Source organism: Setaria viridis, chromosome 5 (genome assembly GCF_005286985.2).
Source record: "Setaria viridis chromosome 5, Setaria_viridis_v4.0, whole genome shotgun sequence".
Classification (NCBI taxonomy): domain Eukaryota; kingdom Viridiplantae; phylum Streptophyta; class Magnoliopsida; order Poales; family Poaceae; genus Setaria; species Setaria viridis.
The window spans coordinates 567,784-583,816 of record NC_048267.2 but is presented as its reverse complement, the minus strand read 5'-3'; the positions used below and the strand labels follow the sequence as shown (position 1 = coordinate 583,816).

The 16,033-nt window shown below is 49.0% G+C and overlaps 1 protein-coding gene and 1 pseudogene across 1 annotated transcript; both read left to right on the top strand.

Moving 5' to 3' along the window:
• Positions 1–1,002: 1,002 nt before the first annotated feature.
• On the top strand, positions 1,003–7,938 carry LOC117857826 (uncharacterized). Its single transcript, XM_034740699.2, has 6 exons — positions 1,003–1,187; positions 2,312–2,492; positions 3,463–3,935; positions 4,017–5,125; positions 5,770–7,479; positions 7,584–7,938. Exons 2-5 carry the CDS (start codon positions 2,374–2,376, stop codon positions 7,363–7,365), a joined length of 3,297 nt encoding a protein of 1,098 aa, XP_034596590.1. The 5' UTR covers positions 1,003–1,187; positions 2,312–2,373; the 3' UTR covers positions 7,366–7,479; positions 7,584–7,938.
• A 4,448-nt stretch (positions 7,939–12,386) lies between these two features.
• On the top strand, positions 12,387–13,105 carry LOC140223018 (uncharacterized; annotated as a pseudogene).
• Positions 13,106–16,033: the final 2,928 nt, after the last annotated feature.

The window sequence follows — 16,033 nt, the reverse complement described above, 5'->3', positions numbered from 1 at the left end:
TCCAGATAACAAACTACGTTATTGATGTGGTACAACAACTAATTTTCCAATTGTATCCGTATGGAAACCACACAATCAATGTTGTATAAAAGTTGTTTGTTAGGCGTGTCCAGATAAGAAACCGCGCTGTCAATATGGTACAATAGCTATTTGATGACCATATCTGGATCATATACATTAAAGCTTGCGTGATATTACTTGATTTGTATCCAGCACCGCAGTGCATAATACATCTTAATGAATTTCCTATGTTTTAAAAGATCGTGTCTATTTCACCAACTCATATGATCATGTGATAATCTCGGTCATGCCCTGAATTCAAACTATTTCAAATTTATGACGGAATTTTTCATAAATTAACATATTATTTAAAAGCATAACTTATTAGGTTACGTTTAACAAAATTTGAGATATAGAAAGAGATATATATGGTTGCTTGAAAAACTTCCATCGACCGAGATTGGAGTCTATATCATCTATGATTTGAAATACTTACCTGAGTTGGGAAGAAAGGCTCGCTCGCTAGAATAATCCTAGTAAAATGGATCATTGCCATATAAAACTATTATTCTCAAAGTAACAGGCCAGATCTAGTTCGCTTCTGACCGTGTTACGTATCTAAACCGTTTATTTCTCTTATTTAATATTTATCTAACCGTTGATTCTCCCACCTACCCCCGATTCTCCCACCTACCCCCGATTCATCTAACCGTTGGTTCGAAAATAAATGGTCAGGATGCGCGACGTGTCATATGTATATGTAAAAAATCCGCGATGTATCATATGTATATGTAAAAAATCCTCTTGGCACATTTGATCACAGGAGATAACCCGTGATTTTCTCTCAACCCTGCGGCATGCGCAGCCGCTGACGTGGCGGCGTGGGCGCCGGCCGCACATCTCCCGAGGGCAGAAACATCCATGTCCACACAGCAGCCCTCCGCAGTTGATTACCTTCCCACCTCCCGCATTTCTTTTTCTGCCTCATCCCTTCTCTCTCCCCCCCCTCCTCCCTGTCTCCCTCTCTCGCCCCCAGAAAACCCTAAAGCTTGCGCCTTTCCCCTCTCCCCACCCCCAAAATTCCGGCCGCAGCCGCCGCCGCGTCGACCGGGAGCCGCCTCGTCCGCCCCGTCCTCGCCGCGATCTGGTCGCCGGCGGTCGCGACGCCTTCTGCCGTGCAACATCGGGTACGTCGCAGCGGTGATTGCTGTCCTTTTCTTCGCTTGCTTTCGTTTTCCCCTTCCAGGTTTGGTTTGATTTGATCTGCCTGCTCCCGTTTCCTCGATCTGTTTGGGTTTTTTTTTTCTCGGCGGATTTTCCGTGGTTTCGCCCCCAAATCTTGGTGGACCTTTCTCGTACCAAATCGCATCGGTTTCCTCGGCTGCAGTCCAGTAGGTACCAGTACTAGTTGCGGTTACTCCGATGAGAAAAAAAAAATCCCCCTTTTCTCGCTCCAGTTTTACCTCTGCTCCGGTCGATTACGCTCGTCTGTTCCGGGTTATCGATGCCGCGGAGAAAGATCTGTTCTTCCTATGCGCGCATGGGGGTTTGGTGGGTGGTCCAGCGAGTTGTTCTTGCGACGGAGATCTGCTCCTCTTTCGCCTATCCACTGATCCGGCGGAGAAAAAGGTTGCAACTTTCGTCAGGTTCGGCAGCCATCATTTCATGGATCTCGCGACGCGCTCGTTAGGTCCGATCAGTGGTGCGTTCCCTGCCCAAGCTTCGGGGTCCGTGCCGTCGCTGTGCTACTGTTTCCCTTGCTTGCTCGGTCAGTCGCTCGCTTTGCTTCGTGTGGGGGCTTCGGCTTTGCCAGGGGCCAGCTGTGCCTGTATGTGGGTCCCCTCTTGGGACCCGAGTCGTAGCTTACTGCGCCTGCATGGAAGCCGTGGCTGCCTATATTTCATGTCGCGAAAAATGCGGGCCTTGCGTCGATTCTTGCAGATGGGAGTGGGCTGCCATGTCAGAGTTAATACGGCGAGGGCAGTTTTGTTTGCATAGTCATGCATGGAAGTTAATCATTCATGTTTATCTGTCTCTGCCTTACTGGCTAATTAACTTTGCCTGTTTAGTGTTACAGTCTGGGAATGAATTAATCTGAGAACTAGGTTGTATTCATTTCTTTCCTTTGTTAGCATGTATATAAATGGTTTGTTATGCTGCGCTATATTCCATGAACGAAGATACATATGCGGTCTGTTGTTTATGTTGGACTGCTTACAGTCTGTACCTTTTTGTATCAGCTATATCTTTCTGCAGTCTCGATGAACCAAGATATGTATGACAGGTCATGCAATGCTTGCTGTTTGTGCAGGGATGTGTGAGGCGCTTCGTTTTGTTCCAACATCACAGGACTGACGTGACAAAGTTGTAGCAATGGAAACTGCTGCTCAGACTCATGGAACTGAAGCAATGGAGGAACCAAGGCTTCTATCTACAGTGGCTGAACCTGATGGCAGACCAGCAGAGCTCGAGTGTGACCATTTCTCCATGAGGTAATCTTTTCTATATTCTGATGCCTGCATTTATTTCATATTGACTGTTCCATGCATCTCTAGCAGTATAGCACTGTTTTGTGGCCGGGCATACAAGGTTAATCATATTTCTGCATAAGCATAATATTCTTCTTCTACAGTCATCTATTATTTGTGCAAGCACACACATCATCACAAGTAGACATTGTGACACACTGATCAATATCCATAGGTACATTTGGTTTGATGTGTCAGCAGATCCATTGATTCGAATGCACATTATTTATGCTATTTGTTTTGATTTTCTTTGTGTCTATCTTCATTTGCTATATATATTGTGTCTTCACTATGCACAGCCACACACACACACACACACACACACTGTGCACACACACAAAAGTGATTTTTGTGAGAATTTTAAGGTGTTCAGTCTTGCATCTGTCGTTGAATGAGCATGATTTAGAGATCTGCCTTCTTTTTTTCTCACTTGGAGAGTTTTCCCAACTGGATTTAACTCTAATGCTCCTTATCAAATTGATGTAGGTCGAACCCACAGATGTAAAGCATAAATAGGGTTAGCCCTAAGTTGTTAGTACTGCCATGCTAGCTTTTTTAAAAAGCTTTTTTGGTTAAGATTAGCAACACAGTATGTTTACTTGGAGTGCTGGTTTTCCTTTGATTTGATTCAAGTTACTGAATGCAGCAGCATATTGTTCACTTGTTAGTTTGAGATTTCTTCAGAGGTTTGAACAAAGACTGTAAAATGTTGCTTTAGTTGACAGTGCTGCACATGTCTGGCATTATATTTGATCATTTTAGTATTATAGTCCTCTGTTCAGTTTAATACCAGCTAATTAGAAATGAATGCAAATGTTTCTTTCTTTATGTATTAGACACTCACAAAATGAGAGGACACATGCATGTTTGGTTTGTGGGAAAATTCTCTTATGCATATATTGTGAGTCTTATTAATGATTTATACTTTTGGCAGGGGGTATGTTGCTCTGCATCAGAAGAAGGATCCAAAACTGTGCTCTCTACGGATATTCTGTAACCAGCAACAATATGATGAACACAATAACAACTCGTCCCCACTTTTGGTGGCAAAGTATCAACGATGGAATTGCTCAAATTGCTTGGACAGAGTGAAAAATTCAGGTCACAGAACTACATCTGAAACTGTTCCTATGCAGCAGGATGGAACTAATGATGATTGTTCCATTTCAATTATTCGGACTTTGCCTTATAGTGTTGGTTCCAGAAGACTGTTTTCTTGCACAAGACAATCATCTCAAGGGAATGATGCTGATCAATCAAATGTTTCAAAGAGTGTCCAGGAATGCAACTCGAAATGCAGTTCTCCTTCTGACAACAAAGCAGTTACTGCAGCGAATGTTCCAGCCACATCCGCTGAAAATAATGTTCCAGACACATTCGTCGAAAAAAGTATTCCAGACACAAAAGGTATGGCTGAGCTCAGTGAATTCTCAACTACTATTTACTTTTATTTGTATACAATAAGCTAATATGATGGTATATCCTCAGATTTGCAGGGCTCCCCCAATAATCTTGTTGTACAGGAAGATATCTTGAATGATGTCTCTATGGATATTACTGATTTGCCTGATGATCCTCAGATGATATCAAGCAAAGAAGGAAATGGCACACAGATTCCATGCAGTCCGAAACCGTGTGAAGTGCCAACTGAAGATGAAAACAGAACAGTTCAAGATGTTCCAGATGTTGACCGCAATGAGTCCAGTGTTCATGAACCAATATCTGGTCACAAAGGTTCTAAGAGCAGCTCTGGGCAGAAAAGCAACCAAGTCCGCAACCAGGGTCCACGAAGAGCAGCTCCTAAAAGAAATGTTGGATCTGATGGTAAGAAGAAAAAGAGCAAATCCACTGACTTGGCTGATATTTCAGATCTCAAATTTTCTCAGAGAAAGCCAAAAAAGACAAGGCTAATATCTGAAATCATAAACACAAAGACAGAGAGTTCTGCAGATGACACTGAAGCTGACCATGCAAAAACTGGTGATATCTGTGAGAGTGATAAAAGCAAAATGACACTTGAGGCTGGAAAGGATAATGACACTCCTGTTAGCAATCAGAAAGTGTGTGAAATCCAATCAACAGTGGTAAAAAACAAGGCAGAACTCAGAGGATTAGAAAATGTTGATGATGGATCTTCTCTTATGAACTGGCTGAAAAAAACTCATAAGAAAGTTAGAACAGAGAAAAGGGACTCAGGACACAAGAATTTTGGTTCTTCTGCTGTTTCCAACTCTAATCCAGATATACCTGCTTCCAGTGACATGTGCCATGATTCTATACCGTCAGTTGGGGATCTGGGTCAGGAAAATGTGCTATCTACTACCAGTGCCAAGCATAGGAGTGAAAACACACAGAATAAGAACATGGAGCAAAATATGCAGAAGGCAGATGACCTGTGCCGAAATGAATCAGAGAAATTGAAACGGAGGTTTTTGTCAAACGGGAAATCACCGATTTTGCTAAAGAGGAAAGTACTTTCACCTGCCATTTCCTGTGACAAGAACACTGAGAACAGTACTATAAAGAGAAGCATGCTCAGGACAGATGATTTGTGTCAAGTGGAATCTGAAGGCACTGTGCAGAGATGTCTTGCAAAGGTATGATCAAGAATGATTTCTTGCTTTCAGATATATTTTTGACTTCATGATTTGTTCTCAAATTTTAAGGCATATATTGTGTGTAAATAATGAATTGAAATTTATCAGAAGGAAGAAAAAATTCTTCAGAATTCCTACATAATTGTAAATAGATTATTACATTTGTTTACCTGCTTTACCTAGTTTTGCTGACCTGAATAGGCAAACTTTGTCCAGTATAGGATTTTTTTCCCTTCATTTTTGTGGCATTTGTGTGTATACCACTTTGCTAGCATGCCATCCATACTATTTGTGTGTACACCACTGGAATTATTTTGTGACATCTGTGCCTACGCCACTTTGCTCGTGTGCTATTTGAACTAACTATTTGTGTCTATGCCACTGGAATTTGTGTGGCAACACAATTTCCATTGACGTGCACACAGATAGCTAGTTTGTGATGGCTACTGAGTAAAGTAGTGAATTCCAAATAGCACGCACTTTCTATATAAACTAGTATGATATATTTTACAATGGTGCAAGCAATGGAAAATCCACACCAAAAATTTATCCTGCTGCTCTGCAAATACTGTGCCTCTTATACCCTGATCTGGATTTGCGGATATTATGAAATATATTCACATTTGTTTTATTCATTGTCACAGGTTTCTCTGGGTAAGGGTAAGATCCAGAATGTGTCTGGTCTTCACAAGCAGAATATAACCAAGAATAAGAAGAAACGCAGGCTGGAGGTGCATGAGAAACAAACTGTGATAGATGACATCCCCATGGACATTGTTGAACTTCTTGCCAGAAATCAGCATGAGAGACAGCTCATGACTGATACTGATTCTACTCTACCCAAGATAGCTGCAGTTGATTGTGCTGAAATTGCTGACAAGTATGGTCCCACTGATGCATCAACGGTGCTTGACACTAATTTCCAGAAGTCTTTGGCATCAGAAAGTAAGCAGAAATCTTTACAGGGTCGTGCATCATCCAGCACAGAGGCTGCCAATGTGCTTCTGCAGGATTTACATAGGCAGAAGTCATCACAGTGTCATGCAGCATCCAGCACGGAGATTCCCAACAGTCACCGTCCGGAATTGCATATGCAGAATTCGTTACAGGTTCATGCATTGCCCATCACAGGGTCTTTCAATGTGTACCCTCCAGAGCTACGTATGCCTGACATTTTGGAGTGTACCCAGGAACAACAGACAGATATCTGCAGGGATGAAGAAGTCACCATTGCGTGTACCTCACCAATATTTTCACATCATCAACATATTGCTGAAGTACCCACTCAGAGCTGGAGCAAGAAGGGGGAAAAGAAGTTAATGTGGGATTCTTTCAAGACAGCTTCAAGGAATTCACCGACATCAACATATGGTTTTCAATTCAGAAATAGAATTCGAGAAGTTGATTCAACTCCCATTCCTGCTTATGGAGCTTCTAATGACTATGCAACTCATCAGCCAGTACTTGCAGCTGTAGACCAGTACACAAAGGAAGCAGTTAACCAGGTCCAGCCGAGAAGTGCTCCAAGCACATCATTAACCATGGAGGTTGGTAGGCCGTATGATCACAGAATTGCTGGACACTCGGGCCTTTACCCAAAGGAGCCTATGCCTGCAACACATCTCCTGAGACTGATGGATTCATCAACCTCACAAGGCTTCACAAACTATCAAAGAGCTAACAGGCGCCAGATAGAACTCAGAACACAAAATCTCAGTTCACAGTATGCGCAGCATAATCACTACAATGCATCACCCAGCACATCACATGGAAGTCACCTAACTGAAAAGGTTCCGCTGACACTGCAAGACTTGGCACGGCATCAGGTGGAGAAAAATTTGCACAGACCCTTGCGTCCTCATCCTCGAGTTGGTGTGCTTGGTTCGTTGCTGCAGCAGGACATTGCAAACTGGTCTGAGAGCTGTGGAACACAGTCTGGGCACAGACTAGGTGTGTCTAAAGGGACAACATCATTTGATATGAACAGAACAGGAAACTATGAGACCTTGAGCTCAGGAATGTTCTCAGCGGGATGGAATGCCCTGCAATTGGGTTCTGGTACCTCTGCTGCTAATCCAGAACATCCATTGCCAAGGTATGGTGTATCTCAACCTTGGGCTGGTGGCACTGGGAAGACACCGCTGGATAAGCTCGTGAGGAAGGATATCTGTCAGACTAACAGGAACCCAGCTGATTTTACTGTGATTAGCGACAAGAATGAGTATATGATAAACCTTTGAGGCTAGATAGAGGAGTGTGGATAGCTCAAGAACATTTAGTTTCATACATTTGACCATGTCAGTGTCAAGCAAATCATCATTGGTAGAGGAAGGCTTCGCCGAATCTTTTGCAAGGTGAAAGACGCTCTCTTTTCTCTCTCTGTTTCGCCCTTCCATTAACAGGAAACCACTTTGCTGAAAATGTATATTTTCTTACTCTAGTGAAATTATGTGCGCAGATATGGATGCGCTGCTTACTGGATGGAGAGCCAACAGTCACCATTGTCAGGTGATGGCTCCAGTGTATGTTTGTGAAGGTAGTAGGCGAAGAGCTGATATATCGGGTCGCTGTGGGAAACCCCAATAAACTTGTTTTGTTCTGTACAAGAGGAACATGAAAGGTTGTGGCCATAGAATGTTTGTGCCTGTTCTGTAAGTAACATAGTGGGGTTGTACTTGTACACCGTTAAATTGTTGCTGTGGTTGTGCGATGTTTAAGGTGGGTGAACTGGTTGTGGCTGTGACTTAGTGTTGTAAAGCATCAAATTGCTGTGGTAAAAGCCTTATAACGGAGGAATGGCCGAACATTGGATATGTTGATGTTCTACATATTGGCAAACGCTTGACACCATGCATCAGCAACCAGGCGATCTGCCACCGGCGCTCGCGCCACAGCTGCGCATCCTGCTTGCAATCCACACGGAAACGCTGAAAGGAGGGAGGTGCTCCGTTGAAGACGACGTCATTGCGATGCTTCCACAGACGCCAACAGATGAGTAGCAGGAAACTGTCATAGTGCTTGCTTGGGACTGTTGCCGGATGAGGAACAGTCTAAAGCATAGCCACCTGAGAGCCACTTGTGTACACGCGGAGCGACGTCCACACTTGAGCGGCGAAAGGGCACCGGAACATGATGTGGTTGCAATATTCATTGGCGTGTTGGCACAGCTCGCACTGCGCTCCATTCACCACATTCTTCTTAAGCAGGTTGGCCCGGCATTGGATCCGCTCTTGGATGAGCAGCCAGGCAAAGAATTGCATGCGCGGCGGCGCGCGCTTGTTCCAAATAAAATCAGTGAAGGCACAGCTTGGATCACCCACCGCCGTCATGATCGATCTGTAGACAGGCCCTGCGCGCAGGGAGTTATCTTTCTCAGCCGAAGTTGAGGAGCGGCGGTTCTCACTGTCGTCCAGAGACACCTGACCAAGCAATCAAGCTCTGCTCTTCCTCCATGCGTGAGCTGCGCCACAAGGTGCTGTCCAATCCCGTCCCCAATGACCTGGGACACAGACGTCCTTGTCCAGGGCGTGGCTGTGCAGTAGAGGGAACACATCTCGCAAGCGGCCGGCTGAGAGCCACCGATCTTCCCAGAAACTTGTGCTTTCCCCGTTATGAACTTCACAGAAGGTGACCGCTCGATACAGGGGGAGCAGGGATTCCAGATCACGCCAGTGAGGCCCAGCAATTTCTCCGCCCATGCTGACCATGTTGATTCTCGCCCGCACCCAGCGCGCCCATGCCGAATCACCAGCGTTTTGGAGCCGATGCAGGAGCTTTAGTAACAAACACTTGTTCTGCACCCACGCGATCACGCACTGAGAGCCATGCACCTGATCTTCTCCGGACCACAGGAAGGCTCTCCAGCGCCGGTCCAGTGCATCAAGGGTCCCTTGGGGGAGCAGAAGAACAGAAATGGCATAAACAAGCTGGCTATCCCATTGGGTTGAGTAGAGAAGCCTGCCACCCTCCAAGATACTTGTCTGTCTTGCTGATCAGGGGTGCGAAAGCAGACAGCTTGAGCTTGAGCCGAGAAAGAATCCAGCACCTGCTTGAGGCGAGACAGGTCATTTGGATCCGCCCTGACGAGGATGAGTGGGTCGTCGGCATACTGCAGGACTGGGCAGTGGAGTTCCGGGGCAGCAGGGTGCCTGATCCCGGCTGTCTGCCTGACCAATTGCTGAAGAACATCGGCAACCAGCAGGAACAGATACCGGATACGGCGACAGTGGATCGCGTTGCCGTAGACCACGCTTGCACCCGAACCACGCCCCTGGCGTGCCGTGCCGTTCACAAGCACTACCAACTTCGATGTGCTTAGAATGTCCAGGTGCACCATTGTGGCGGGAAACCCCAGGCTTCCATGATCATGGCCAGACTAGTCCAATCAACAGAGTCGAACGCCTTGGCGAAGTCGAGCTTGAGGACTAGAGTGGGCAGCTTCCGTTGATTGCAGCATTGAATCGACTCCAGAGCGTATATGAAATTTTCATATATCGGGCCCGGCGAACTGTTGCGATTCATAGAGCGAACCGCTGCGCGCCTCCGCTTCAGCAGTGACGCCGCGTCCACCGTTGCGGAGCCGGAGTATAGAGCAGCTACATCAAACGCCATCATCGTTAGTTGACGTTACGTTCCCCAGTAGTGTCTTGAGGTGAGCGGTAAGGGCTTGCGTTTTGGCATCGTGCGAGCCAACCAGGGCCGCCGCAGGGCCGCGGCCACCGGAGCACCGCCGGGAGGAAGTCTCGGTGCTTGAGCCAACCGTTTTCAAACCGGAAGAGGTTTGGTTTAGGAATGGACGTGGAGAGGGTCAAGGCAATGGGGGTGTGATCAGATGTGGGTTTTGGGAGAGAGCGAAGCGAGGAGTTGGGGAACGCGATGCTCATGGAGGTATTAAGGTCCTCAAGAAAAGCTAGCGAGTCGCGGTGGTCGGCCGGAGCGTAAACGTTCGTCACCGCGAAGGTGGCGTCCGAGGCGTTGGAGGAGAAGAACGTAGTAAGCGAAGTCAGCGATGTCAGGACGAGACGACAGGAGGGAGTCGCGCACCGTCTTGCATTTGTCGTGCTCTCCCAAGCCACGAACGTTCCAGGAGAGCAGCGAGTAGGAGGTAATCGTGTTAGCATGCATGGCAGGGAGCGGACACCAGGTAACAAACAACCAGCGAGTTCACTAAGGCGAGACACAGACGGCACAAGATGGCACGACCTAACAGACAGACGGCGCGGCTGTTATGGCGAGAAGCGCCCCAACAACAGCACCCGCAACTACGACAAGCAAAAGTTCGACCCAACTGCCAAACCAGAAGTTCAGGGATACAACACCAGATTACATAAAAGAAACTACGGTTGCCCAGCCACGAGGGGCGCTTAACGAGGAACACGCTATTGCTAACTGTCAACATCAAAGCAATCCGCGTGTGATCACCTAGGAGTTCAATCATGGGCGACCTTCAAGCGCCTGACCAAGCTTGCGAGCAGTAGCTCCTCCAAGTGCCAGGATTCTGTCAAGGGCTCTGGCAGTGGATTCTCCCAGACCAATTGCATCAGACAGCTTCATCAGGTCTGCCGCTGCAATAGGCTTCTTCCTGGCAACGTGCAGCTGAATTGGCTTTGAGCAGAGTGCGAGGCTGTTCTGCGGAGCTTTGAGCTGGGAGGCCTTTGTCGTGGCATCAACAAACATGCCCTTGCCTTTGCCACAAGGCGCTCACTGTTCCTGGACCCAAGCTGTGCCCCCCTGGTGGCGTTCCGGGTGGCACGGCGACGCTGCGGACGCATACTAGGAGCTGGTGGCGGGGTTGCAGCGGAGCGCAGTGGCGGCCAGGCTGGAGTGGGTGGCGATGCAGGTGGCGACTGCGCATCGGCGTCCTTGTGCCAGGTGAGCAGGAGCACGGGCGTGGCACGGCATGAGCGCGGGGCTGGCATAGGTGTGACAGGGATATGCAGAATGAGAGGCAGCGCAGGGAGCGGCGGCAGCGGGAAACCGTTGATGAAACCATGGCACAGTATTGCAGAGCCAAAGAAAGCGCCTGGGTGCAGCGGCTGCGGCGGCGGCGAGGCAGTCCAGCACCGCGGAGGTGGTGGTGGGAGGTGGCCGCCTCCCCCATAGGCAAGAGGAGGCCCGTAAGCAGGCGGTGGCGGCAGCGGCCCAAAGAACAGAATTCATTGCCCATCCGCATTAAACTGCTTAGTGCGGGGGCTAGAACGTGAGCGCGTTCTGCCTGAGGATGATCCCACGCCCACCAGGCGGATGCACGCCAACACGGTACGGCACGTGTGGGTGGCACAACTCGATCAAAGAGCGCAAGCAAGAGCGATCTGAACCAGGGTTGCACCGCGGGTCGATCTAATGCATTTGAAAATCTCACGCACCTTGTCTTCATCCCAGTGCTCCTATGGGAAATTCCATACAACGACCTCTGGGCGAGCCACTCCGTGTTAGGATATATATATATATATATATATATATATATATATATATATATATATATATATATATATATATATATATATATATATATATTTTGTACTCTTTATTTATACACCAACCCTTCTTAGGCCATGTTTAGTTCACTCCAAAATTCCAACTTTGGCACTATGCAAAAAGAAGATTTCCCATCACATTAAACTTGCGGTACATGCATGGAGTACTGAATGTAGACGAAATCAAAAACTAATTGCACAGTTTTGTTGTACTTTGCGAGACGAATCTTTTAAGCCTAATTAATCAATATTTGGACAATAATTCACAAATACAAACGAAACACTACAATGTTGCTACAGTAATTTTGACACTCCAAAGTTGGGCAACTAAACAAGGCCTTAGCTTAATTGTACACCAAAAGCCTTCTTGGCTTACTTGTACACCAAACCTTGTTGGCTTGTACAACAAGCTACTTGTACACCAAGCCTTCTTGGCTATATATATGAAAGGTCACCCCTCCCTCCTAGGGTGTGTGGTGTTTCCAATTTCTATCTCTCTACGTGGTATCACAAGTTCGGAATCCCCCCCGATTCATCCACTTTCCGTTGCCCCCACGCGAGACCTAGTTCTTTCTCGCGCCGCCTTTCCCTCGTGCCGTCATCCCCTGACCGCGCGCCACCCACCACCTCGCGCCGCTGCTTCTCCCAGGCGCACGATCCTCCTTTCTCTGCGCCGCCGTTTTTCCCTCGGCTGTGCCCACCCCTCCCGATTGCATCTGCTAGCGCTCGTCTTCTTCTGCTGCGCCTGTCACTCCTAATGCGCACGCACCGACGGCCCTACAGCCATGTCAATCAACTCCACCCAATCCTCGACTACGACTGCTACCTCGCCGCTGACTGGAGGCGCCACGTTCGGTGACTCTGCTGGTCCCCTCTTCGTCAGCCCCTTTGCCACGGTGGCCATCAAGACCTATGTCCCCATGACGCTCGACCTGCAGGCCTCCAACTACAACAAGTGCTCCTCCTTCTTCCACGCCGTCTGCGGCAAATTCGGTCTCCTGTCGCACATCGTCGAGACAGTCACTTCCCAACCCACTGATCCAGCCTGGGCACAGGCGGACTACTGCATCCGCAGCTGGATTTATGGACAGATGCCATCCTCGACCTTACCATGGATGGTACTGACCAAACCGCTTGTCAGCTTTGGGTCACCATCGAGGATCTGTTCCAAGCCAACAAAGCTCCTCGCGCCATCTTCTTGAGCCACGAGTTCCACTCGATGACTCAGGGAGACCTGTCGATCAATGACTACTGCCACAAGATGAAGACAGCCGCCGATGCGCTCCATGACATCGGTCATCCCGTCTCCGAGCCCAGCCTCGTCCTCAACTTGCTTTGTGGTCTCAACAAGTGCTACTCCAACACCACCGACAACATTGTTGGGTCTTCTGTTCTGACCTTCACCACCGCTCGCAACCAGCTCGTTCTGAAGGAGTTGTGGCTAGCCAACGAATAAAAGAACACGGCGGCCACTACCCTGGTGACATCCTGCGGTTCTGGTGGCTGTCGCCAGACCTCCAGTAAGGGCGATGGCCCCTTCCTGCAGCAGTGCAATAATGGCCAGAAGCATAACAAGAAGGGCGGGAAGCGAGGCAACTACAACGGTTAGCAACAACGCTCTTAGCCCTCCAACACCCCACCTTCCAGTCCGTGGATTTGCATGAGTCCATGGGCGGACAGCAGGGTGGCTAGGGCTGGGGCGGCTCGTCTAGCACCATTGGCGGCTCATCTGGTGGTACTAGCCAAGGCTAGGGCGGGTAGCATGGTGAACAGAACTGGCGCAACCATGGTTTGCTCGGTTCTTCCCCCAAGCTCACACAGCTTTCGCCCCACACCAGGTCTCCTCCCCGATGCCGTCTTGGGATCAGGCCGGCCTGATCACCGCTCTTCAGCAGATGCAGCTGCAGGGCTCTTCCCCCTGGGTGGGTGATGGACACAGGGGCTTCCTCCCACGTGTCTTCAAACAACGGTATACTTCTCAAACGTTTGCTGCCCTCTCATTCATCCATTATAGTAAGCAATGGCTCTAGTATTTCCGTCACGTCTCGAGGTCACACCATCTTACACACCGCAACATCTCGCTTCATGCTTAACAACGTCCTTGTCGTTCCTTCTATAATTCAGAATTTACTTTCTATTCGCCAATTCACTTGCTAGCCATGGCAATTCGGTATTACCGAAACGAACCGAACCGATTACTCGATTCTTTGGTACTTCGGTTCCCAGGAAAGTTGGTACCGATCGGTTCTTTCAAATAATCGGTACCGATGAAGTGTGGTTTCGGTTAGTTCAGTTCGGTTCTGGTTCCAAACCGAACTAACCGACCAACTCCGGCTTCCAAAAAATCAGCGATGCAGATGGCGGGGGCCGGCGGGAGGGTGTAGGGGGGCGCCACCATGCCGGGACTCGGGAAGGTGCACCGGACTTCGGGCGGGGATGCGGTGCCATGGGAGGTCGCAGGGGGGCGCCACGGGAGGATGCAGGGCTGAGGATGCGCCGCAGCTGTCGGCTAGGGACGCGTCGGCCGCCGCTGCGGGGGATGCGCTGCGGGTGGGGACTCGCCAGCCGTTGGGGATGCGCCACGGGTGGGGACGTGCCGGCCACCGGGGATGCGCCGCGGCTGGGGAGGCGGCGCAAGTGAGGAGCCAGGAGGTGGTGGGGAGAGTGATGGGAGGGGGTAGCGTCGGCTGGGAGGGAGGGAGGGAGGCGGCGACGCCGGCCAGGAGGGGGCGACGCGGGTGACGGGGTGAGACTGAGGAGCCGGGAGGCGGCACGGGTGATGTAGGGTGACGCAGTTACGCTCGGCTCGGGGTCGAAGTGGGCCTTATTGGGTCTCGGTTCCTTGGTTAGTTCGGTTAACCGAGGGGAGGAACGGAATTAACCGAACAAAGTTCGGTTCCTAGGAAATGAGAACATAATAGGGAACCGAGATTTCGGTTCTCAGTAAATTTGGTTCGGTTCTCGGCTTTTTCGGTTCGGTTCTTGGTTCTCAGTAAAATTTGCCTAGGGCTATCACTCACGACAATCGTTGTTCCATCGAGTTTGACGCTTTAGGTTTTTTTGTTAAGGACCTTCGGACGCGGCACGTGATTCTTCGTTGCAATAGTGACAGAGACCTCTACACCCTGCCGTCAGCAGCCACCACCACCTACCACGCCCTCATTGCTGCTTCATCATCCCTATGGCATCAGCATCTTGGTCATCCGGGTCCAGCTGCCCTCGTCGACCTCACTAAATAGAACCTTATTTCTTGTAATAAATTAGATTGGTCTCTTTGTCATTCTTGTCAATTAGGCAAACATGCACGTCTTCCTTTCAGTGCCTCGGTCTCTAAAACTGTTGCACCCTTTGAGCTTCTTCATTGTGATGTTTGGACCTCTCCTGTTACCAATATTTCAGGTTATTCATACTATTTGGTGATTTTGGATGACTATATTCATTTCTATTGGACTTTTCCTCTCCGACGGAAGTCTGAGGTGCATCAGCACATGCGCAATTTTGTTGCTTACGCCCACACTCAATTCAACCTTCCTGTGAAGTACTTTTAGGCTGATAACGGCACATAGTTTGTCAACAACTCCATTGTGACTTTCTTAACTTCACGTGGCATTTTGTTGCAGCTCTCATGTCCTTACACATCCCCACAAAACGGCAAGGCCGAACGGGTTCTTCGAACTCTTAATAATTATGTGTGCACCCTTCTCCTTCATGCATCCATGCCATCCTCAGACTGGCTGAGGCTCTTGCCATGGCCACGTATCTTCTGAACAGACGCCTGTCCTCCTCGGTATAGAATGAGGTCCCCTACACATACCTTCACGGCAACCCACCATCCTATGATCATATACGTGATTTTGGGTGTCTATGCTATCCTAACCTGTAGGCCACCTCTGCTCATAAGCTAGCACCATGATCCACAGCCTGTGTTTTCCTCGGCTACCCGTCCTCCCATAAAGGGTACAGGTGCCTTGACCCCTCCAGCCGATGCATCATCATCTCTAGGCATGTCATTTTCAATGAGTCCTCCTTTCCCTTTGCGACCATTGGTCCAACGCCCACTTCCTCCTCATTTGACTCCCCGCTCGATGACGTTGCGGATACTGCGCCTTGCTATACTAACCTTACAGTCACACCTGCGGTGACTATGGATGTTCAGTGGCTGCCCTCTTCGTCGACACCGACCTCCTTTGGCTTGGGCGGGTGTGGTCACGTGCCCCCATCTGGCCCTACTGCTGCAGCTCCATCTTCTGACGTCGAGCTGCTGCATCCTCTGTCAGCTTCAGCAGGACCGGGCGGGAGTGGTTCCGTACCACCGCCAGGTCCACCACCGTCATCTCTTCTTGGATCGGGCGGGCGTGGCTTCGTGCCCCCGTCCGGCCATGCGATAGCTCTGTTGCTAGCCAACGTTGAGCGGTCGCGCCCATTCTAGGAC